The sequence below is a fragment of the Polypterus senegalus genome, chromosome 5 (genome assembly GCF_016835505.1).
Source record: "Polypterus senegalus isolate Bchr_013 chromosome 5, ASM1683550v1, whole genome shotgun sequence".
NCBI classification, from domain to species: domain Eukaryota; kingdom Metazoa; phylum Chordata; class Cladistia; order Polypteriformes; family Polypteridae; genus Polypterus; species Polypterus senegalus.
The window spans coordinates 196,787,363-196,812,712 of record NC_053158.1 but is presented as its reverse complement, the minus strand read 5'-3'; the positions used below and the strand labels follow the sequence as shown (position 1 = coordinate 196,812,712).

Genomic DNA, 25,350 nt, shown 5'->3' with positions numbered 1-25,350 from the left:
GTTTGAAGGCATAATAATTTATTTATTCTGTGCTTTATCTTGTTTCTTTCAAGGCTGACTATAAGAAGTAGACAATTGACATGCTCTCTTCTGAATGAACAGCAAGTAACTGCTCATTTCCACATTTTAATATTAGCACCCGGTCATCCTTTTTATATAACGGGATAATATTTGCCATTTTCCAGTTCTTCAGAATCTCCTTCAGAATCTCCCCAGTACGCAGTGACTTCCTAAAAATATGTGTCAAGGGTTTATATCTGTACTCGATAGCCTCCTTAACAACTCGAGGGTAAATATTATCTGGTCCTGGTGATTTGTTTGATTTCAGCCTATTTAATCTTAGCAGTACTTCTCCCACTACAATTTCCAAATCATTCCAAATTTAATTTCTATCAAAATTTTAGCTCTGCCTTAAAAGGGTTTAGTGCCAAGATTTCTATTATTGTATCATTGCCTAACCATAAAGTATACATTCTTTTTCTAATGAAGTTTTTTTTTTTTCTTTGCCTTTCCCCACTTAAGATAAGAAGGCCTTAGGAAGACATGTCAGCTCTTTGGCCAAAGAAGCTTATAAGATATTCCCCTGAGGCCGAAATACACTCCAGCTCAGCCATGAGAAAGAAGGCAACTGTGAGCAGCATGCATCGGTTTAAAACTGAGGACACAGACACACAGCAGTGGGACAGCAGGACATCAGCAGTTGCAAGTGACGTAGAACAGGATGACACATCAAGCAGCGTGGTTTCACGTAAGAACATTTATGATATAAAAGCCAATTTTGTGTCTTTTTTGTAAATCTTTCCATAACTTTTCTTCCCTGTGATCCTAAATTGGATAAAGTGACCTGGGGAATGTCTGACTATTCTTCGTAGAAATGGTTCATCTGCTTAGAAATATAATTGTTTTGGATGCAATCTGTTAGTGGTGTTAGAGAATTTTCATTGATTTATGATTTATAGTACGTTAGTCTTATTGTCTGTGGTTTCAATAAACTGTCTTTAAATAATTTGATGTTTTTCATAAAAAAAGAAATAAGTTTATCATGTATTACTGTATTTGACAGGAAAGTATCTGCATCATAAATAAGGCAATAAATATTTTTCAGAACAACTACATTATGCGTAATCAAATTTAAGTGATGTATCTCTCTGTTTATAAAACAAATCTTGGAAGGAAACGATACGTGATCTTTTCGGAAGACAATTTGACGTCCAGTGAGACAAAAGGACAGCTGCTGCACAGCCTTTTAAACGATCAACGCGCAACAAGCAGAACACGCAGCTCGGCAGCAGCAGGAAAAAGACAGCAGCTGATCCTCAGTGTGCCCCCCTCCCCCTTAACAGCATAACCTGAAATATGTTTTGCAATATTTTTAAGATAATTTCAGGAAATTAGGATCAGTTTATGATATTTGAGATGTATGTTTTACATGTCTTGAAGTGCATAAAATTTAATGGAGTTTACTTTTAGATCTCTTGAATTGTGCTTTAAAGGAATACTTAACTCAAACATGATTTACAGTGTACTGTGTGGTTTGTAGTGATGTCAAGAGAAAAAAATGGAATCTCATATTATTAATAACAATGGAGACGAGTAAGCTTTTCATAGAATGAACATCTACGGGGACCAATACTGGGCAGCGCAAATAATATAAAGAGCTTCTATAAAAAAAAAAAAAACTCACAATATTTGAGTTGAATGATCCACATGTCAGGTCATTCATTCATATATTCACAACATGCCAAACACATGCATGTTTTGCCAAAATACTGTTAGATAAAAATTTCTGAAAAATCAGAGTAGTGCACAGGAAGCGCGTTCACATTGGATTGCTTCTCCCCCTCTTTCATTGGTCAGGAGTCCTATCTACAATTCAAAACGGTTAGACAGTTGAATACCCAAAGATCCCACAACGCTTTACTTAACTTACCATGTGAGTGCTTGTTGCTAGTGTTCCTAGGGCGGACCGGTACAACCTGAAATCAGTATTACATTATTTTAGCATATTTCAATAACAATAAATTAGCGATTATTTTTTAATAGCCCCAGTTCAGAAATGCCACTTTTTAAACAGAGGTCATGATTCCGGATACCTAAGCATGTAGATTACATTTTATGCTGAAAGATTGTTTTAAATATGCAAAGCTATTGATACTGCCGACACCTAATCTCAATGGCTTACAAATAACTTAAGGACATAATTAATGGAAATACAAACAGAATGACAGTTACTTAACATTTATTCAACACTTTAATATACTCTACTATGCACGTTTGAATATTTATGAAATGCAAACCTAATCTACGTGTCAAGCGTCATATACATTTTCAAAATAAATTATGATATAAATAATATTCATTGTTTTGCAGCGCAGTGCAAGTTAAAATTGCCCTGTTCACTAAATCATCTAATCATCTAATGTGGTCTACCTAATTCTCTGCATGAAATGTCCTGACACTGCACTCTATGTTGGAGAAACTGGACAAACACTTCGCCAGAGAATGAATTTACACAGGGTCCACATTAAACATGGCAACACAGATGTTCCTGTAGCAGCTCACTTCAACATCCTTGGACACTGTGAGAGGGACTTTAAAGTCGCAGTCCTTATGGGCAACTTCAAAACACAGCAAGAGAGAAAAGAATGAGAAGTTAAACTCATGGTAAAATTTAATATATTACAACATGGCTTGAATAAAGACAAGAGTTTTATGGCCAGGTATGAGGATTGTTTACATCTCTCAGAATGACACAGACAACCTGTCTACAGATCCACATTGTTTCGAAAAACTCATTACAAACTTCAAAAGACTTTGTTGAACAGTTATCTTAACCAAAGATCTTGACCATACATTGTTCTTCTCTCTCTTGTTAAATTAACCCTAGCCTGAATGAATCTATTGAATTTTTACATTTAAGATTTTTCATTTAAAGATTTACCAATGTTGTTTCTTGTCCTAGAGTGTATATAAACACATGGAACTCCAGTTTCTGTATTACATCTTACCTGAAGAAGGGGCCTGAGTTGCCTTGAAAGCTTGCATATTGTAATCTTTTTAGTTAGCCAATAAAAGGTGTCATTTTGCTTGGCTTTTCTGTACATTCATAATGGCTAACATGGTAAAACACCCTAGTACTACCTGTTCACTAACAAAACTGACCTTATTGCCGAGATCTGTTGTGGCTTCAAAATGATGAAATGTCTTTAGCTAAGCAGCTATCTTTTCACTGCAGTTTTTGTAAATGTCAGGCACTGCTTTTGATAAAACATTTTTTCTTGAGAAAATGATGTATCCTTTGTCTTTTAAAACCACCATGTTCCACATTAGCTATGTGGACCATGTCCTTCATTATTAAGCATGTGCTGGAATTTTTGCCCATTCCTCAAGACAAAAGTGCTTCAACTCCTTCAAGTTAGATAAGTTGCGTTGCTGCCCAGCAAAACTCCAAGTCGTGCCACAGGTTCTCAAATGGATTGAGGTCTGGGCTTTGAATAGGCCATTCTAAGACATTTAAATGTTTCCCTTTAAAGAACTCCAGTGTCGCTTTAGCAGTATGTTTAGGGTCATTCATTATTCTGTTGGAAGTTGAACCTTCATCCCACTCTGAAATCTCGGGCAGAATGAAACAGTTTTTCCTCAAGAATTGCCCTGTATTTAGTGTCATCCATCTTTCCTACAATCCTGATCAGTTTTCCTGCCCCCACAGTATGATGCTGCCACCACCACACTTGATTGTGGGAATGGTGTTTTTGGGGTGATGGGAAGTGTTAGGTTTGCGCCAAACTTAGTGTTTTCCACGATGGCCAAAAAGTTCAGTTTTAGTCTCATCTGACCAGAGAACCTTCTTCCATGTGTCTGGGGAGTCCACCACATGCTGTTGGGCAAACACGTTTTCTTATTGTTTTTCTTTAAGCAATGGCTATTTTTCTGGACACTCTTCCATAAAGCCCCAGTCTGTGGAGTGTACAGCTTAAATTGGTCCTATGAACAGAACAGATGTGGATCTGTGCAGCTGCCTCAGACTTATCCTTGGTGTCTTTGTTGCATCTCCGAATGATGCCCTCTGTGAGTTTTGTTGGGCAACTCTCTCTTGTCTTGTCTTGCCATATTCTTTCCATTTTGTTATAATGGATTTAATGGTACCCTGTGGGATATTCAACACTTGGCATATTTTTTTTTCCAACCCGAGTCTGATCTAAACTTCTCCACAACTTTGTTTCTGACCTGTTTGGAGTGCTTCTTGGTCTTCATGTTGCTTTCTTAGTGGGCTTTTCAGAACAAGTCTATTTATTCAGACATCCTGTGACACTTTCATTGCATACTATGGGACTTCTGAAGTTAATTGGTTGGACTAGATCTTATTTAGGGGGTTCATAGCAAAGGGAGCAAATACATATACACTCACAACTTTTCATTTTTTTCTTGTTTTATATATATATATATATATATATATATATATATATACTGTATATATATATATATCCATCCATCCATCCATTTTCCAACCCGCTGAAACCGAACACAGGGTCACGGGGGTCTGCTGGAGCCAATCCCAGCCAACACAGGGCACAAGGCAGGAACCAGTCCTGGGCAGGGTGCCAACCCACCGCAGGACACACACCCACGCCAAGCACACACTAGGGCCAATTTAGAATTGCCAATCCACCTAACCTGCATGTCTTTGGACTGTGGGAGGAAACCGGAGTGCCAGGAGGAAACCCACGCAGACACAGGGAGAACATGCATACTCCACACAGGGAGGACCTGGGAAGTGAACCCAGATCTCCTAACTGCGAGGCAGCAGCGCTATATATATATATATATATATATATATATATATATATATATATATATATATATATATATATATATATATATATATATACTAATAAAAGGCAAAGCCCTTACTGACTCACTGACTGACTCATCACTAATTCTCCAACTTCCCATGTAGGTAGAAAGCTGAAATTTGGCAGGCTTATTCCTTACAGCTTACTTACAAAATTTAAGCAGGTTTCATTTCGAAATTCTACACGTAACTGTTATAGCGATTAGACAACGTCCGCCATGTTGAACTTTCTTATTTATGGCCCCATCTTCACAAATTTGGTAGGTGGCTTCCCTGCGCTAACCGAAACTGATGTACTTACTTATTTCGGTGGTATGATGCCACTGTCGGCCGCCATATTGAACTTTCCAACGTCACTAATTCTCCAACTTCCCGACTAGGTAGAAGGCTGAAATTTGGCAGGCTCATTCCTTACAGCTTACTTACAAAAGTTAAGCAGGTTTCATTTCGAAATTCTATGCGTAATGGTCATAACGGTCAACAACGTCTGCCATGTTGAACTTTCTTATTTATGGCCCCATCTTCTCGAAATTTGGTAGGCGGCTTCCCTGCACTAACCAAAACCAATGTACGTACTTATTTCGATGGTATGATGCCACTGTCGGCCGCCATATTGAACTTTTCAGCAGTCTTTGTTACTTATGGGCCCATCTTCAAGAAATCTGGTACACGGGTTCCCAACGCTAACTGAATCCTACTTACGTACATATATACGTCCATAGCCTGCAGCTCGGCCACCGTGTGAGGTGGCGTTGGGTCCCCCATCCCAACGCCTCCCATGTTGTTTGCTGCCTGCCTATATAAGACCATCCGTCGCTCCGGTCTCTACATTCCCTTCTTTACTTCGCCACGGGATTCACGTCTCCCTACTGATAACTACAGCCTTTTTGTTTAATCCACGGCAATCCGCTGTTTTATTGTTTGTTTATTACAATTATAGTTATTGTATAGGTATTTTAGACTTACTTTACATTTCTCTGGTACCCATTTCCTTTATCATTCCAACCCCCATTACCATGTCTATAGAGGTGATCACTATCGATCAAAGAACTGTCACTTACCGAGTGGTTTCCATGCCCGGAGATGGCAACTACCTTTTCCATTCTCTTTGTTACATATTGCACGGCCATATCAGGATCACTCTTGATATCCGGAGGAACATTGTGTCTTATGTATTGAATGACTGGGACAGGTTCAAGGTGTGGACTGATGACGGTACAGGAGATAATTATACTACACAGGAGCACTAGAAGAGTGAAATGCTTAAGCCCTTCACCTATGGTTCTGCATGTGAGTTGATGGCTGCCGCTGAATTGTTCGGTTGTCGCTTTCAGGTGTACCGAAATGGCCAAATATTTTACACCTTTCAACAACTGCCAATGCCTCTTAAACATCTTAGATTCACAGGTGATGATTTTAGTAGTGGACACTTTGATGTTTATGAATGTTTAAACTCTCAAAAGCTGGATATGATTTTATCGATGAAACCAGTTGTGTGCTTACAATGCTTGACAGATGCCGAATGTCACTTCAACACAAGTCCTACAAATACTGTCGTAATTGAAACAAACCATGAAACTGAAACAGATTAAAGAGTAAGCTCAGCGCACAGCTTGGTCATGTTACAACCGGAGGGCCGAACTGACAACATGGTATACAAAGAGATCCTTAACAAATAATTATTGGTATATTTTCCCTCAGTTTAAAAAGGTTTCATTTTCTTCTTAATAAAAATTTGAATGCAGTACTTCGCCGCTGCGAAGCGCGGGTATTTTGCTATATATATATATATATATATCTATCTATCTATATATAGCAACACTCATGACAATGACAAAACAATTACATTGTCAATCATGTTACATTATTATTAAAATGTTTCCTTTTCTTTTTACTTCTCCGCTGCCAAGCGTGGGTATTTTGATATATATATATATAGATATAGATATATAGATATAGATATAGATAGATATAGATATATAGATAGATAGATATAACAACAACACTCATATCAAAGACAAAACAATTACATTAACAATCATGTTACGTTATTTTTAAAATTTTTCCTTTTCTTTTTCATAACTTCTTTAACACACTACTTCTCCACTGCTGGCCTTGGTATTCTGCTAGTATATATATATATATATATATATATATATATATATATATATATATATATATATATATATATATATATATATATATATATATATATATATATATATATATATATATATATATATATACCATACCATACCATTTTATTTGTTAAGCCAAAAGCACAACATTACAACTGACCGACGCGCTATACAGTTAAAAAAGAAGCAGGACTAAAAACAAAATATTAAAAACAAACATTAAGAGAGAATTAAAACAGAGATACTAAAAACAGGTCAGAGGACTAATAAAATTGAGAAATAGGAAGAAGCAAGTGGAAATGAGACAGATTAAGAATTAAAAGCCAATGTGAAGAAGTGCGATTTTAGGCATGATTTAAATGTGGCGACTGAGGCGGCTTGCCTAACCACTAAGGGTAGGGAGTTCCACAGCCTGGGTGCACAGACGGAAAAAGCCCTTTCACCACGAGCTTTAAAATGTGCTTTGGGAACGGTTAGGAGCAGCTGATCTGCGGATCTAAGAACACGAAGAGGATTGTGACAATGGAGCAAGACACTCAAATAGGCAGGGGCTAGACCGTTTAGTGCCTTTTAGGTTAAGAGGAGTGTCTTAAAATCGATTCTGAATCTAATCGGCAGCCAGTGTAGGGTTTTTAAAATTGGTGTAATGCGTTGGCTTCTGCTACTTCCAGTTAGAAGCCTTGCAGCCGCATTCTGAGCCAGTTGGAGTCTAGAAAGAGTGGCTTTACTGATACCATAAAGGCAGGAATTTGCCTTTATGTTATATATATATATATATATATATATATATATACTATTTATCTATTATAAAAAAAAATCCTGTGGAAGGGAATGACTAGGAGACGATACGTGATCTTCACGTTAAGATCACAGAAGACGAATAAAAGACTCACGAGACAAAGGAGAATAGCCACTGAGCGTCTCGCGGGGATATAGAACATGAGATTCTTCCAACACATGCCCTACTTACAAGCAGTATCAGAGCATGGCCAGCAAAAAAAATCAGTAGTGTAAAGGCACGCAGCACACACAGATACAGGAGTCTCAGTGCATATAAAGCATATAAAGGACAATACGTTATAAATGAAACATCGACGACTAAAAGATCGCAATAGCACAAACAAAAGGAAATTAAACATCAGGACCAGGTGTAATTGAAAAAATAGCAGGACAAAGTGATGTCAGAAATAAAAGGCAAAGAGCAATAAACAAAGTCTTTTTGCATTCGCATCATTCAATGCACAAAAAAGTAGAATTACACAATAATGGACCATACGCTATAAGAATCTGTGGTCCCACAATAGTTAAAGCAACAACAAGTTTAATTTCAAAGAAAACACAATTCGGTCATGTGTATATTTATGATCACGGAGAAGCGATCACAACGTGAGCAGCAGAGACACGAAGTGGCAAAATAACAGCGGCTGTACAGGCTTTAAAATGATCGAAGGGCAGAGTGACAGCAGCTGCCCCCTCTTCACAACGCGAGCAGCGTTATACGTCCTGCAAGAAAGAGATTTAACCATGCCCGGTGCCGGAAATAAAGGGCAATTATTGTTTTTACAACGTCATGCGAGAAAAGGCAGTGAGCCATCATTTAAAATGTCCACAGACATCTAACCTAGCAATTGTTGGATTGCATTTGGCAGACAAGCATCATATGCTCTCAGCTCTTAAAACAACGACATGCGACAAGCAGAACAGGCAGCTTGCCAGCATCAGAAAGGCAGCAGATGATCCGACGGTATATCCTTAGCGTGCGTTCAGCCGCCCCGCCCTTGACAACATGAGCAGCATTATACGTCTGGCGAGAAAGAGATGTAACCATGCACGGGGCTGGAAATAAAGGACAAGTATTGTTTTTACAAAAAGTTTTAAAGTAAAAGTGAAAATAATGCATATGTAACAATTCCCATGAAAATAACAATCTCTTTAAATTGTATATCTGGTAAACCAAACATGGGGGTGGGCGAGCGATCTCCCCTAGTATTCCCAAAAGTTAAACTCTCACATCTTCTTTGAATTACTAGGGTGTTGTACCGTGTTAGCCATTATGAATGTAGAGAAAAGCCAAGCAAAATGACACCTTTTATTGGCTAACTAAAAAGATTACAATATGCAAGCTTTCGAGGCAACTCGGGCCCCTTCTTCAGGCAAGATGTACGCCTGAGTTGCCTCGAAAGCTTGCATATTGTAATGTTTTTAGTTAGCCAATAAAAAGTGTCATTTTGCTTGACTTTTCTCTACATCTTCTTTGAGAAACTTTTGTTGATTTGTTATAAAACGGATTCATCCACTACACATTTTGTGATCATAGATAGTCCAATACTGATCTTATTTCTTTAAGGTTTATATGTGACGTTATTGGTCTTACTCTTCAAACATTGTTTTATGCATTTTCTGAAATTATTAGCAATCTGGAATAATTTTAGTTTAGTATCTACTCCTAGTGAGAGGTCCTTATGAATCCCCCTTGAAATGTTTTGGTATTACTCCAAAAAAAAAAGAAAAACACTTGGTTGTAGTCCAGGTCATTAAACAGAAGAGTCATCCCAAAAGATGATGCTCCCATCATCATCTTTTCAGATAATGTTAGTGGTAAGCAAAATTATGTTTTGGACATTTTTTGATGGTCTAATTTATATACATTTGTTTATTTAATTAATGAAAAAAACACAAACTAAAAAAAAGGAAAAATTTCCAGTTATCTTTCTTGTTGTAGCAGAAACCGCAGCAGAAAGCCTTTCCCCGACTGCTATCTTGACTATAACAAAGCTTAGATGCCAGCTCGAAAGCAAACAAGAACGGATCAATTATCTTGAGAAACAGGTTGAAGATCTCCAGCAAGATCGTAATTTTCTTCGTGCACAAATTGAAAACTTAACAAGGAGTGCCAAGCAATCAGAGGGTAAGTACAAAACAATACATTTATGAACGCTTATCTGATTTTGAATGTTTCATATGCGCATTTACTTTCTAAAGTAGTTTTCATTCTTAAGGTTTCTATGAAAAAAACTGTTTTTGAGTCAATAAACTTTTGTTATTTCTGTCTGTTCATTATTTCTATTTAAATGTAGACTGGTAATTTTGTATTCGGAAGTGTTCTCTATTTTCAAAACCTTGATTAAATTTTGAACTCACATTAATGCCAGTTACAGTCTGAAAATTGTCCGATATGTTGAAGGTGATGGGACTGTTAAGAAAAATGTATCTGACTTTTTTTGTAAGTTCTTCATTGATGTGCACTTGTCTGAAAGGTTGAATAGTTTGAACATACCCTTAATTTTTTAGAACATGTCTTTAGTAGGTACTATCCCCCACGCAGCTTCTCACAGACTATTGGTTTTTCTGATGCCCATTCAATTCATAGGATTATAGGGTCAATATTGTCACGTGTTCTATGGAACCAATGTAGGAAGCACTTCAGGTTAGAGAATATTTTATCTGTGGCACCTCTACGTGATAACCACCTTTTTCCACCCCCTCAAACTTACACAGTTTTTGATGTTTGGAAAACGCATGGGAATAAATCATTTAGAGATTTGTATATAAATAATGTCTTTGCATCTTATGAACAATTACACTCCAAATTTAGCTTCCCTTCAACTCAATTTTTCCACTGTCTCCAAAATTAGAAACTTTGCTAAATGAAATCCACCCAGTTTTCCTCACCTACCACCTATTTCTATTCCAGAAGAAGTATGGATCAGTCTTGATGATTCAGACAGCATTTTTATACAGTAAACCTCGTTTATCGCAGTTAATCCGTTCCAGACTCAACCGCGATAAATGAATTTCCGCGAAGTAGGATTATTTATTTATAAATCTAATATTTTTGCAGTTAGAGCATAGAAAACCTGTTTACGACCTTCTAAATACGTTTTCTAACATTATTAGAGCCCTCTAGACATGAAATAACACCCTTTAGTCAAAAGTTTAAACTGTACTCCATGACAAGACAGAGATGGCAGTTCTTTCTCACAATCAAAACAATGCAAACATATCTTCCTCTTCAAAGAAGTGCGTGTCAGGAGCAGAGAATGTCAGAGAGGGAGAGAAAAGTAAACACTCAAAAATCAATAGGGCTGTTGGGCTTTTAAATGGAAGCACCGCGATAAAGCGGCCGCATGGAAGGGATCAATGTGAAGGTAGTCTTTCACCATTTTTTACAGGAGCATCCGTATCTTCTAAACAAACAGCCCCTCTGCTCACACCCCCTCCGTCAGGAGCAGAGAATGTCAGAGAGAGTGAGAGAGGCAGAGAAAAGCAAACAATCAAGAATCAATACGTGCTGTTAGAGCTTTTAAGTGTGCGAAGCACCGTGAGGGAAGCATATCGTATATCATTGAGAAGTTTTATTTAATACGTAATACGTGCTCTGATTGGGTAGCTTCTCAGCCATCCGTCAATAGCGTCCCTTGTATGAAATCAACTGGGCAAACAAACTGAGGAAACATGTACCATAAATTAAAAGACCCATTGTCTGCAGAAATCTGCGAACCAGCGAAAAATCTGTGATATATATTTAGATATGCTTACATTTAAAATCCGCGATGGAGTGAAGCCACGAAAGTCGAAGTGCGATATAGCGAGGGATCATTGTAATATATAAAGCCATTTTAAAGTCCTTTCTTTTTAAAGATTCCAGAGTACAGTGGGAAAAGGATCTTTCACACAGCATTTCAGAAAATCCACAGAATTCATTCTAGCTTCATCAAATCAAATCAATCAAACATTTATTTATATAGCACATATTCATACAAAAAAATGTAGCTCAAAGTGCTTTACAAAATGAATAGAGAAATAGAAGACACAATAAAAGATAAACATAAGTCAACATTAATTAACATAGAATAAGAGTAAGGTCCGATGGCCAGGGTGGACAGAAAAAACAAAAAAAAAAACTCCAAAGGCTGGAGAAAAAAATAAAATCTGTAGGGGTTCATATGCACAAAGCATTCAATTATTCTACTTAAAATCTTTTATCAAGCACATCTATCTTGTTTCAAAATGTTTCCAGGGCGAGGTCCAACCTGCAAACGTTGCAATCAAGCTCCGGCTTCACTAGGCCACAAGTTTTGGGCATATACCAAATTAGCATCATTCTGGACAAAAATGTTTAAATGCCTCTCAGAGAGCCTTGGTGTCACAATCCCTCCTAATCCATTAATAGCTGTGTTTGTTGGGCTCACAGATGGGCTTAAAATAGAGAAAGACAAACAGACTGCAATTGCCTTTACTTCACTATTAGCACGTAGACTTGTCTTGCTCGACTGAAAGAATTCTAACACACCTCTTTTAAGTCAGTGGTTGTTGGCCTTCCTCTCTTTCTCATGGGTGGGGGTTGAATTGAATATAGTTTTATTAAGTTTGACTTGATGGTATGGAATGTTACATGCTTTTAATAAATTCAATAAAAGATAATATAGGTTGACATTCACAAATCCAGCAACCTCTGGACCTGAGGAGTGCCAGATTTTCGAAAATGCCGGATTTTGGATGGCTATATATGCTGTATATATTTAACAGAAAGTGACTACCTGTACAGTCCTTTTAAAGAAAGAAAATTAAACACTAAATGAAAAGCAAATGAAATGTTAATGTTCACCAGCTACATAAAACAGTTCTACAAAATTTTAGTTAGCCCTAGCCTCAGGAACAAAACATTTTTGAAACCAATCCAATGTAATATCAGTGGTAACCCACCCTTTATTGTTGGCACAGTAATGGACAGGAAACTGTGTCATACTCTTGAAGGCCCTCGGATGTAAACTTTTCCAGATAACGAGTAACTTACATCTATGGGTACCTGCAGCATTAGAGTAGCACATTACCGTGAATCGTTCCTTCAAAGCTTTAACACTAGATTTACCAGAGCCAATGAAAAAACTCGTAATTCCGGCCCACCTTAAATCCCTTCACACCTCTCCATCAGCGTCTTTTGTCTTTTAAATGTGTTGATAAGCCCAAGCAGCAAGCAGCCTGCTATACCATTCCCACCCAAGACCACCTCAGAACGGGCAAGATGTTCTCCCAGTTCCTGCCTTGATTGATTATCTGGGATTCAGCTACCCAGAATTGTAAGGGGAAATAATTTGATGTGTGTTGTGTGTCTGCAACAATGTTTGTAAACACATCATTAAAACAGAAACGTTTTTCATGTTTTAGTAATAAATAACAAAATGTAGACATGAACTGTATAATGTGTGAAGTCTGATGGCCAAATATCAAATAAACACTTTGACAAAAGGTGCAAGTACAATACGTCAGCTTCAGTAGTGCTGTGTTTACAACTGCCGACTTACAATCCAGAGGTCGTGAGTTTGAAACCAGCTCCCCTGCAAATTTACCGTTTTGAGTTGTGAACTGCTCTTATTGTTAATACAGTATTATACAATAAAAGCATACATTTGATTTGTACCTGTAACAGCTGCTGTAAACTTAGAGTACTTGTAAAAGTTAGCATTTTTTTTCTCACTTTTATTCTGTCAGTTACAATTCAACACCCACCCACCCCCTTTGCACACCTTGCAGAGGAACTTCGTCGTCGCTTCTTACAAGGAAAGGCGACGGATAAAGCAAAAGAGGATGCAATATCAACAAGCTTCTGTTCCAAGACAGCCGCTTCCCCCAGGAAAGCAAACTCAGTCAGCGTCAGGCACCCCATTCAATGTAATAGTAACCACAGAACAGAGAGAAGTGTATACATTGGAACAGGTACACATGTCGTAAATATAGAAAGGACGGTCCTTGTGTGTGTGGGAACTGTTAACATTTGAGTCTGACAATTGTATATAGCGCAGAACTGACCTCTCTGTACAATTCTTTCCTCTACATGTCCTGGAGTACAAAAGAAACCGCCCCATGCACCCAAAGTGGACACTGGCAAGATCGGAAAAAAACAAAAAACGCGGTCACCGATTACAAGCGCAAGAAAGTGTGCAAATAAATATGAGTAATGTTGCATCAGTGCCACAGTGTTTTCTGAAATGTACTATACAGGTCATAAAATGAGTTATGTCTCTGTTTTTTGTCAGTGTGGCTTTGACATCATGGACCATAAGGCGCATACTAATTCAGCGTGAGCAGGAACACTCAATAAAAGTGAAAAAAAAGGGGTGTTGTATCGTGATTGTGACTATAACTTTTACAAGTACAATAAGTATACGGCGGCTGTTACAGACACAAATCAAATGTATGTTTTTATTGTACAATATTAACAATAAGAGCAGTTCACAAATCAAAACGGTAAATTTGCAGGGGACCTGGTTTCGAACTCACGACCTCTTGATTATAAGTCAGCAGTTGTAACCACAGCACCACGGAAGCTGCCATATTGTATTTGCACCTTTTGTGAAACTGTTTATTTGATATTTGGCCATCAGACTTTACACATTATGCAGTTCATTTCTACATTTTTTTATTTATTACTAAAACAATGAAAAACGTTTCTGTTTTAACAATGTGTTTACATAGATTGTTGTAGACACACAACACACATCAAATTATTTCCCCTTAAAATTCTGGGTAGCTCACTCCCAGGTAATCAGTCAAGGCAGGAACTGGGAGAACTTCTTGCCCGTTGTCAGGTGGTGGGGGGGATGGTATAGCAGGCTGCTTGGGCTTATCAACACATTTAGAAGCCAAAAGACGCTAACAGAGAGGTGCGAAGGGATTTAAGTTGCACCGGAAATATGAGTTTTTTCGTTGTCTCTGGTAATTCTAGTGTTAATCCCTGATGGCGATTTTGCATCTTCAGTTGTTAGAGTTCTTTTTGGCGTACATCTCCAAAGCAAGGCAGTCTCATCTTCATTTTACACTTGTTCAGGACTTAAATGTTCATCACTAACTAACTGTACAAATTCATCCACATATGCACTAGCTGGATCTTTGTCTGGTGAACATTGAAACAATGTAGCCAACCTTCTGAATATTCACACTTGTGTTGCAATCCCAGCTCTTCATAAACCACTATGGCTTTTTCCTTTAATAAATCACCAGAAATTTCCACACCTTCGCTTACGCAAAGATTAAACCAGGTTATGAGAACTTGGTCCAGTTTTGAACTTTTTCCTTCTGTCATAGACTTCCTTACAAACATTTGCTTTTTTGATCCACTATCAGAAAAGAACTTTAACAAGTTTTTCTTTCTTTTTTTTAATATCATACACTGTTGAAGGGCCAATGTCATATGTTTCACAAATGGTTTGCACAGACACAGTGTTTTTTAGCACTTCCACTTTCTCTGCGATTGACAAAACACGATTTATACGTTTTATGCCACCTCTTTTCTTTGCTGAATCCATAATGGGGCTATACAGCAGCAAATTAATGATAAAATGAGAAGAAATGAGCAGGAATGCCTGTTAGCAGGTGTAAGCAAGACCCAACAAGTAATTATCAACTACAGCGCCATCAAAACATAAACAGCGCCTCCAGAAAACAGTGGCGTGCCAACGCGGTAAATTTGAAAATGCGCTCCGAAATCCATGCCAGAAATCTGAAGGAACCGGATTATCGATGGACGGATTTTTGAATGTCAACCTGTGTGTGTGTATATGTATATATATATATATATATATATATATATATATATATATATATATATACTTGCATATAAGTCGAGTCCTGAAACCCAAAAAATCGATCATAAAATCAGACCCGGACTTACACTTACACTTAATTTTTTATTTTATTTTATTATTTTTTTTACATCTTCTTGCCTCCTCCAATTTCACATTAAATTTTGTTGCAGCAGCACAGTTTCCAATTTCTTTTGCTACTTCAACGATGTTTAATTTAAAACCAGATTTCATATTTTCTTCTGATCGAACACTCCATCGTAGATAAGGGATGCTCTTACGATAAAGGTGTATGAGGGTGTGAGATACAAAAAACACAAAGCAGTGCAAATGTCACTTCGGAATTGTTCGAGTATTACCATGTGGTCACATAGGTACAATAGAGAAAGCGAGAGAGAGAGAGAGAGATAGAGGTTAGGAGCACTCGCTGATACAGCGCATTGCCGCACCCACATAGAAAAAAAAAGGCAGTGCGTTCCATGTTTAGCATATCATGATCCCTTGTACCAATAGCGTGAGTTTTCCGTATTCAACAAATATGACCGATGTTATAAAATACCGGAAATTATACTGTACCGACTTATCCGCGGGAGAACTTATCCGCAAATATATACGGTGTATATTTAGTCACATGTTTAGATCCTGCGTCCATTTTACTGTTTGATCAGAGTAAGAGACTTAACCTACCTGTAATTCAGTTGTAAAATTAAAAAGGCACATAAACCTCTTGTGTGCTAAAAGTATCATCCAAATGTATACGCTAACAATAGTAAGAAACCTGTGGTTGCAGATTTAAACACGTAAACTCTGGGAATGTGGAAGAGCTTAGTGTTGACAAGAATGCCAATGTTTTATTGGTAGCTGCTCCTCAGATAAACAGACTGCCATGCATTAATTAGAGTATAGATTCTTTTAAATTACCACTTATATCTGGAAAGTTTCTGTGATGGAGTGGAACAGATTACTGTGTTCATATGTTTGAAATTATTATTGGATTTTTCAATAATATAATTATTTGGTGATTGTTTGTGTTCTGTAAGCGCTGAGGTTTATTTTTTAACTGATTTTAACATTCCTAAGAATTGTTAAGAAGCCAATATCTTCAGAGTGGCATTATACTTTTAATACCTCCCATTCTTTCCATTATGAAATTTCCACAAATTGTGATAACTATATACCAAGATCCTGCTTACATACTGCAATGGTTTCTTTTTGTGTTTGGTTTGATATCATTAATGATTTTCCAAATACAGCATCTAAAACATTTTTCAGTGCTTCTTTTCTTATGGAGAATAATATCCCTTAACTGTATTCCTTGGAATCAAACCATTGTATTCTAAGACCTGCATTATGTTTTCCTAAATACATTTTGAAGTATCTTTTCTCTCATTATGCTTCCTTATTCTAGCTTGCATACTACGATGATAAAGTTCTAAATTCTAAATAGCAGACACATATGTAAAGATTTCTTTGAAATATCTACAATAGAATCAACAGTACTGCATTTTAAAATGCTTTGCTTTAGAAATGACCAGCCCACGATCTAGCTCTCCTGGAGTCAAAATTCAGGACAAGAGTGTAAACCCCAAATCCATCACAAGCTAAGAAATATGTCACATTTATTTTTAAATCTGCTGAAGTGTTTTACTTACGTGGGAAAATGTGCAATTATAAGAATTTCAAAAGTGAAGTGCAGAGAAGTGAGGATTTTAATATAATTTTTAGTGGAAAGTGAGAATTTTACTAGTGGTTTCAGTGTATGTTCTGTTTGGCTGAAAAGTTCCAATAAAATTGGCGTAGTAGATTTGGTAAGATATTTGTGTCCTACTTTATATGTAAGAAGAGAGAATGTATAACACATGACATTTTCTTATTAAAGGACCATTGAATTTTTAGTTTATAGAAATCTAAGTAATTATATTATTTTAAACTGTTTAGAAAGTAAACCAAGGAAAAGATCAAGGACAGCTTCCAGCAGCTCTGCATTTAGCAATGACAGTGGTTCGGACATATCTTTTACATCCGTATCATCAGGCACTTCGAGTGAAGCAAAGAAGAGAAGGCATCATAAAGATAAAAGACGGGGAAAAAAGTCAAAAGACTATAGCAGAAAAAGAGGTATGTACAAATTATGCATTTTAGTGACAAACTCTTTACTTTGATTTGAACTGATGGCTCAGTAGTAGCATTTTGAATCTTGATTTTCCCATTCCTTTGTATTCTTTTGTATTTCCTCTAGAAGTATTTCCCCTTTCACCTTGCTTGTATATAACCTACATACGCAAGTCACAATATTGGTGCCTCAGGGTCTGAGGCATCTTCTCATTATCGCAGTGGTATGTAGTGTTGGTCCAGGAGATTGAGGCACTCCCTGCAGATTTTCCTCCAGTTGTTTAATTAGAAGTTAGCTGTCTTTTATTTACTGAGTTCGCAAATATGTTTTGTTTTACTATATTTGCAATCAGTTTGTGGAATCCAGTTGAAAACGTTGCACAATTAATAATTAAATATAACTTGTCATTTAGTCAAGTCAACAGAAGATTGCTAGTTCAAGGCCAATCTGAAACTCACTGTAAAGAAATATACTTAAAATGTCTGTACTCCAGTTATTAAAAATGGAAACCATACTATAACCTAACCTATTATGTAATGGTAATGTGAATTTCCCGTTAGGATTAATAAAGTATCTATCTATCTATCCATCCATCCATCCATCCCGTGTATCCCTGAAAATAAGACAGGGTCTTATATTAATTTTTGCTCCAAAAGATGCACTAGGGCTTATTTTCATGGGGATGTCTTATATTTATTCATGTACAACAATATACATTTATCCAATTACAGTCATGTAATCTTCTTCTGGAATATCGTCATAACTCTCCAAGTTCAAACCCTGAATTCCAGCCTGAATTTATTGCTACCCCAGCCACTTTTAGGATCCTCCAGGGTTGAGGTGCGCGCTTCGATGTTTGATGAATGGTTCGATGTGGTGAAGTAAAATGCCGGCATACAAATGCATTCGTGGTGCTTTTATATTCAAGTGTCACGTATTCCCCAAAGTAATGACATGATACATTTTAAAAGTCTCACATGCCATCTTCTGTGTCGTCTTTCTTTTTTTTTGCAAAATGTACAGCGGCGTATTTGAGTCACAGAGAAAAAAAACTAAGGACATAATGAAAATGTCTATTTTGTGATTAAAGTAAAAATTTTGGCTTTAACCTCGTAGTTTAATTTATCTTTAAAGCAGACCGTCGAAGACGTCATCTTAAAACCGACCCAGTTGTTAAATTGCTACGCGATTCTGGGGCTTCCTCCTGACCTGACAGCAGCAATAGATTGCCTCACAGAACACATTAAATTTATGATATTCCAGCTCTCTGCGCATTTACAATTCTTAGATTTATACTTGATATCACTTTCATGATGAAATGCATTAAAATATGTATGTTACACAGTGTTCTCCCTAGCGTCTTTTAGTCAGGCACTCTGCCTGGTTAATTTAGTTGAGCGCCCGGCTGTCATCTCGCAAGGAACGAGCAGGCGAGTGGGCAAATATTTTAGAAGCAGGATCGCAAGTTGCGAAGGGAGAGGCGTGGGACGGGATGTTGCTGATCATTCGGTGCTAAAGCTAATAGCGGGACAAGGCTTAGCGGAGTTCACAAGCAAAGAGTATTTGGAGGTGGGCTTTCGAGAAAGGGGTGTACATGGTAATATCGAGGGCAGAGCAGCTTAGTTACAATAGCAAGGAGTATGGAGAGGTGGGCAGGCGAAAGGAGGCTGTACATGCTAATAGCGGGAGCGGAGTGACACTTCACAAGCAAAGAGGATGAGGAGGTGGGCAGGCGAGAGGAGGACTGATAAAATAAAAAAAGTCTAGTGGAACCAGCCTATCCGATATCAGAAAAAGGGCGTCAGGAAGTGACGTCTCTGTTTTCAGTGTCAGTGCAGTCTGTGTAGTGCTGCTAAGTTTATGTTGAGAATAAAGTCTACATTTCCACTTTATTCTCGCAGTTTATCTCATAGAACATCGTAAACTAAACTTCATCTTAAAATGAATATTTCATTTACTAGATTTTCTCAAACCCCGTCATAAATTATGTAGCGCATGAAATGCTTTGTGTTATCGTGTGGTGATTGGTTATGTGGAGAAAGAAAAAGGAAGGATAGGAATTGGGGTTTTGGTATATCAGATAGAGACAGCACGCATGCAATAAAGAAAGCCCGCTCAGAAGAACATCCATTGAATTCTGTGTTCGTGTCTCCGATCACCAGATCACAAACCCAACATTTACACAATATTTCAGTTAAACCTGTGCGATACCCATTCAAACATCCAGTTTTTTGGAGCCTCGTCACACCTGCCATAAAGTTCTCTACACTGAACATACACCTGAGGACCCCTTACTGCGAGGGAGCAGCACTACCACCACACTACCGTGCATGTTTAATACATGCTATAATGCATTTCATCATGAAAATGATATCAAGTATTTATCTTAGCATTTGTAAATGTTTAGAGAGCAGGAATATCATTAAGTGAATGCATTCTGTGTGGCGATACCTGCTGGTGCCTCCTCAGTACATGAGGAAGTCCGTTTAAGAAGCGCGTAGTGGTTAACAACTCAGTCGGGGAACACTTAACACAAAGCTTTTATTGTACTACATTACCTTATGACAGGGTTTAAGAAAATCTAAAAATGAAACATTGATTTTAGGATAAAGATTAGTTTACATTCTACTTTAATGACAAAGTAAACTATGAGAATAAAGTGGAAATGTCAAGAATAAAGTCAACATGTTGACTTTATTCTCGACATATAGTTTTTTTTTTCTTCACCGTGGCCCTCATAGGCTTCCGTAGTTTTGTTAAATTGACCCATCTGCCATTTTTTGTTCATATCTTGCCCTGCCGTAAGTGCAACTGTGCATTGAATATACAACAGGCTCTCATTTTCTCACTCAAAAGTCTTATTCATAGGTACTTTTAATTTTTTCCAAATGTTTTACAAACATAAGCAAAAAAAGTGTTGAGAAAACAACACTGCTCAGTTATTTCAGAAAAGAGACGCTACAAACTAATGAAGGTGCAGCGTCAACTCCTCATGTGGCAATTTCAGACAAAGACATTGCAGAGGCTGATCCATCAGGGGAAATCTCTTCAGCACACACTCTGCCAATTGATAAATCTAAGCACCGCTTATCCGGCATAAACAAACAATGGTTTAAAGATTTTGATTGGCTAATGGTCAAAGAAAATGGTATGTGGTGCTCTTTGTGCATGAAATATTCAAACAAACATCCCCCAAGGAGGGAGTCACCTTGGGTAAACGTGCCATGCACAAGAATTTGAAAAGAAAGCTTGCTGGACCATGAAAAAAGTAAAACGCACATTGAGTGTCTGCTGACCTTTTAGGAAAGCGTGTACTAGAGCAAACTGGAATCGGTCAAATTGAAAGATCTGTATCTGTGTTAAATAACTTACAGAGTGATGCCTTTGTGGTAGCTTTAAGATCTATGTATTGGTTGCCAAAAATGAGTTGCCACATACAACGTTGTTTGAAAAGCTGTTGGAACACTGTAAAGAAATGGGTTGTTTCTTTTTACAACATCTCAATATTGGTAAAAATGCACATTACACCTCTGAAAGAATAATGCAAGAGCTGCTGGGTGTGTTAGCATCAGAAATAAAATCTAACATACTGAAAAATGTACACAATGAAAATTTTTTCAGTATTCTGTGTGATGAAACCACAGACATCTCTGTTGTAAAACAATTAATTATTTACATTAAATATGTTTGCCAGGTCACTAAAGAGGTCAGAATTAGTTTTGTATCAACCCACAATATGATTGATGGCAAAGCGGAGACTATAACCAACACACTGAGTGAGACTATGGAATCTCTAGGCATGAAAACTGCTAATCTGGTTGGACTAGGGTCAGATGGAGTGGCTGTTATGATTGTGAAACAGAAAGGTGTGGCAAAACTTCTTAAAGATAAAACATCTGGACTCTCAACTGTCACTGTGTAAACCACCAATTGGCCCTTGCAAGTGCCCAAGCAGCATCTGCTGTACCTTATTTAACAAAACTGAATGACATCTTAAGGCAGCTGTTCTATTTCTTCCAAAATTCTTCAGTTAGGATGGCTGGTTTAACGGAAATTCAAAATATTCTGAACATTCCCCAGATTAAGCCAAAAATGGCCAGTGACACTAGATGGCTATGTCATGACTTTGCAGTACAGTCACTACGACAGTGTATGATGAGTATCGTAGCTGCGCTGGAAAGAGAGGCCACTGAACGACATTATACATGACATTACAGCTGATGGATTAAGCAGATGTATTAACACGTACAATTTTCTTTCCTCTCTGATGATGCTTTCAGACATATTACCTTTGTTGTCCAATTTATCCAAGGCTTGGCAAAGGCAAGATGTCAATCTTACTGAAATTGAGCCAGTTTTGCTCGCCACAAAATTGTCCATCATGGAGTTGAAAGACACTCCTGGGAGATGTTTTCAAAGCCTTCATCATTGTCTGGCAGAAAAATGTCAGATCTCCACATTGTTTATACACGGAGTGAAGTAATGTCATTTAAAACTGCAATATATGATAAATACCTATTGTTAAGCTGCTGTTAAGCACCTAGATGCAAGATTCCCTGACATGCCAATTATTTCCAGCTTTTCAAAAGTTTTCAATGCAGAAGCTCACAATTCAAGTAAGTCTGCTGAAATTCTTTTCGATCATTACTCTAAAAATGGTAGCCCTCCAATTTTGAAACATGAAAGTAGCAGGCAAGAATGGACAGTTGCGTCAAAAATGATCAGAAGTCAATCATACAAAGACTTCAGTCCAAAACAGATTTTACTAAAAATGGCAATGACATCAGAGCTCAAAGAGTCATTTCCAAATTTAGCCAGACTGGCTCATATTGGGCTAGTGATCCCAGTGAGCACAGCTAAATATGAAAGAGGGTTTTCTGCCCTTAAAAGGATCAAGACATGTTTAAGAAATCGCATGAATCAAAGCACACTAAATAATCTCATGCTGATCTCCTTGGACGGCCCAGATCCTGGGGACTTAGATTATGGGAAAGCTGCAGACAACTGGGCCTCTAGGAAGAAAAGAAGAATTTAACTGAAGACACCTTCTGCATATGCAAGTTGGCTTTGAAGAATGTTTTAAAATTTTTCCTTATTAGGTTTCCCATACTTTTTTTTCATTGTTTTCACTTTTCTTCCCGACAGCGACAATACTTGTGCCTCTTGGTTTATGTCATGACAATTGTTATTTAAAATTTTTGTTGGACTGCAGGATCCTTAATTGGATACTTCTTAAATTTAATAAAAATATTCTGGCACAAGTGTCAAACATTAAAAAAGGAAGTCATATTGAGCATTGGATAATAATTAATAATATTTAACTAATAAAAATAGTGCACATTTAATTTTCCCCATCGCCAAATTGCCCTGTCCCGGCTACTTTTTCATGCCACCCAGCTGGAAAAACTTTCTGGGGAGAATACTGGTTACATTTTACAGATAAATCGTTAACTTTGTTTAAATAATGAATACTGTTAATAGTTACACATGTGGTAGCGCTGCTGTCTTGCAGGGAGTCACGTCCCTTGTGTTCCCTGCCTGGAGTTTGCATGTTTTCCTGGTGGGTTTCCACAGTGGGCTCAGTATTCCATCCAAAGACATGAAGGTTTGGAGATTAAGTAAAGCTATAACGACGCCAGTGTGTGTGTGCTTGTGTTCACCTTGCGATGAGCTGATGCCCCGTCCAGGGATTTTGATTCTGTCTTGCGCCGATGCTGCTGGAATGGGCACATCCCCGGATTGATGGATGTAATCACTAAACATCCTTTTCAGAGATATTGTGACAAGGTGTGGTAAGGTGTCCTTAGAATTTAATGGATGTTTTGGGCACATGCGTCACATCGCGTGAAGTATAAACCTGGCCTTAGGCACTTTACTTTTCAGCTGACGATCTTGACTAGAGCTTATATTACAGAGCAGCCTGAAAATCATGCTAGGGCTTATTTTCGGAGTAGGTCTTATTTTTGGGGAAACGCGGTAGAGAATAAAGTATTCACCCACTTGGTCATTTTATTGTTTTACAGAATGGAATTGTAACGTATTTTACTGAGACTTTTTTCCACTCATAAATACAAACCACTTTATGAATTTAAAGTGAAAACCTAATTTTTTAAATTACTAAAGAAAGAACGAAAGAAAGAAAAATTGTATAGCATAATTGTTTACCTGCTTCATTGACACACCACTAAAGGAGCCAACTCACATAATTACTTGACTGCAGTGTGCATTTGAGGTATTTTTACATACTTTTCAGAATTAATACATCTGTAAGGGAGTTGTAAGAGCCAAATACTTAAAATTTTATGTCAATGGAAACATTTCCTCAGCGTGCTTAGCATAAAATTAATATAGTTTAACACAGATAATGGAAGATTCAGTTTAACTCCCTATAAGTTATAAAAAATGGAATGTTCATAATCTTAACTCTGTGTGACAGTAGAATAGCCCATGGATTGAATTTAGACAGCTAGAAGGAAACATGACTTGTCAGAGAGATATTAAAGGCACATAGTATTCTGACTGCCCGCTGCATAGTACAATGCATTAAAACCTTAGGAATTGTAACTTAGATATTTAAGAAGAATATCATGAGTTCCCCCCTTTTTTGTCAACCCTTTTCTCTATCTTTTTGTGAGCTGTTTGCTTTGAATTTCACTAAAATTCTTAAAAACAAAGACACTTGGAGTATTTTGTTGTGAGATGAATCTTACTAGTGCTGAAATGTCTATCTAGTTGCTGCATTTGGACTATTTTGAACTATTTGGAAAAATTCCTCAAAAGCAGCCACAATGTAAGTCAGAAAACTACCTTTGGAAGACTACAGAAGTTACATTCCTCCATCACAGTTATTGGAGAAACTGTACATGAGAAAACAATAGCACACACGCTTTGAAAATATGGCTTGTAAGGAAGGGTGGCAAGAAGCATATCGCATCTGACTGGAGTTTGCACAAAGGCTTGTGAGGTCCTCAACAAGTTGGTGGAAGACAATCTGGTTAGATGAGAGGAAAGCTGACAAAAACCTAACATCACACCAGAACACCATCTCTACAGTGAGGAATGAAAGTGGCATCATCTTGCTTTGAGAGTATGTGTCTGTATTAGTGATGGGAAAAGTTATAAGGATAGAAGAAAAAATGAATGGAGCCAAGTACAGGAATGTTATGGGGGAAAAATAAGATGCTGTCTGAAGGAGCACTGGGGATAAGATGACGAATTGTCTTCCATTATGACTATGACTTGAAACAAACAGCAAAAGCCACACTGGAGAGTTTTTACAACTTAAAAGATTAATGTTGTGGAGTGAGGTACTCAGAACCTAGACCTCAGCCCCAAATGAAGTGATCCCAACTTGATGGAGTTTAAATAGTTTACCAAGAAGAATGGGTAAAATGCCCAGTGTCAAGATGTGTGTAAAATGCCCAGTGTCAAGATGTGTCACAGCTGTAATTGCTGCCAAAAATCATCTTATCAAGTACTCTGGTGGTACATACATCTGCCTTCAGTGTATTTTCTTTTTTAATTAATTTAGATAAATACCTTTTTTTTTTTGCTTTGCCATTATTAAATATTTTATTACTAGAGGGTTCCAATCAGTAACACAATAAAGTGTTGAAAAATCAAAGTGTGGTGAATGCTATTTATATAGCCATTGTTGTAATTCAG

The 25,350-nt window shown here is 37.4% G+C and overlaps 1 protein-coding gene across 2 annotated transcripts in view; it reads left to right on the top strand.

The window, feature by feature from the left end:
- The window catches only part of LOC120529780 (coiled-coil domain-containing protein 106-like), a 45,621-nt gene that overhangs the window by 14,484 nt on the left and 5,787 nt on the right, over nucleotides 1–25,350 (top strand). The window contains exons 2-4 of one of the 2 annotated variants that reach the window (XM_039753916.1): nucleotides 523–748; nucleotides 9,713–9,898; nucleotides 17,511–17,690. In XM_039753916.1, the coding sequence (XP_039609850.1) occupies nucleotides 544–748; nucleotides 9,713–9,898; nucleotides 17,511–17,690 (571 nt within the window). In that variant the 5' untranslated portion in view covers nucleotides 523–543. The remainder of the gene's footprint in view (nucleotides 1–522; nucleotides 749–9,712; nucleotides 9,899–17,510; nucleotides 17,691–25,350) is intronic. The other variant, XM_039753917.1, reaches the window with a different exon arrangement.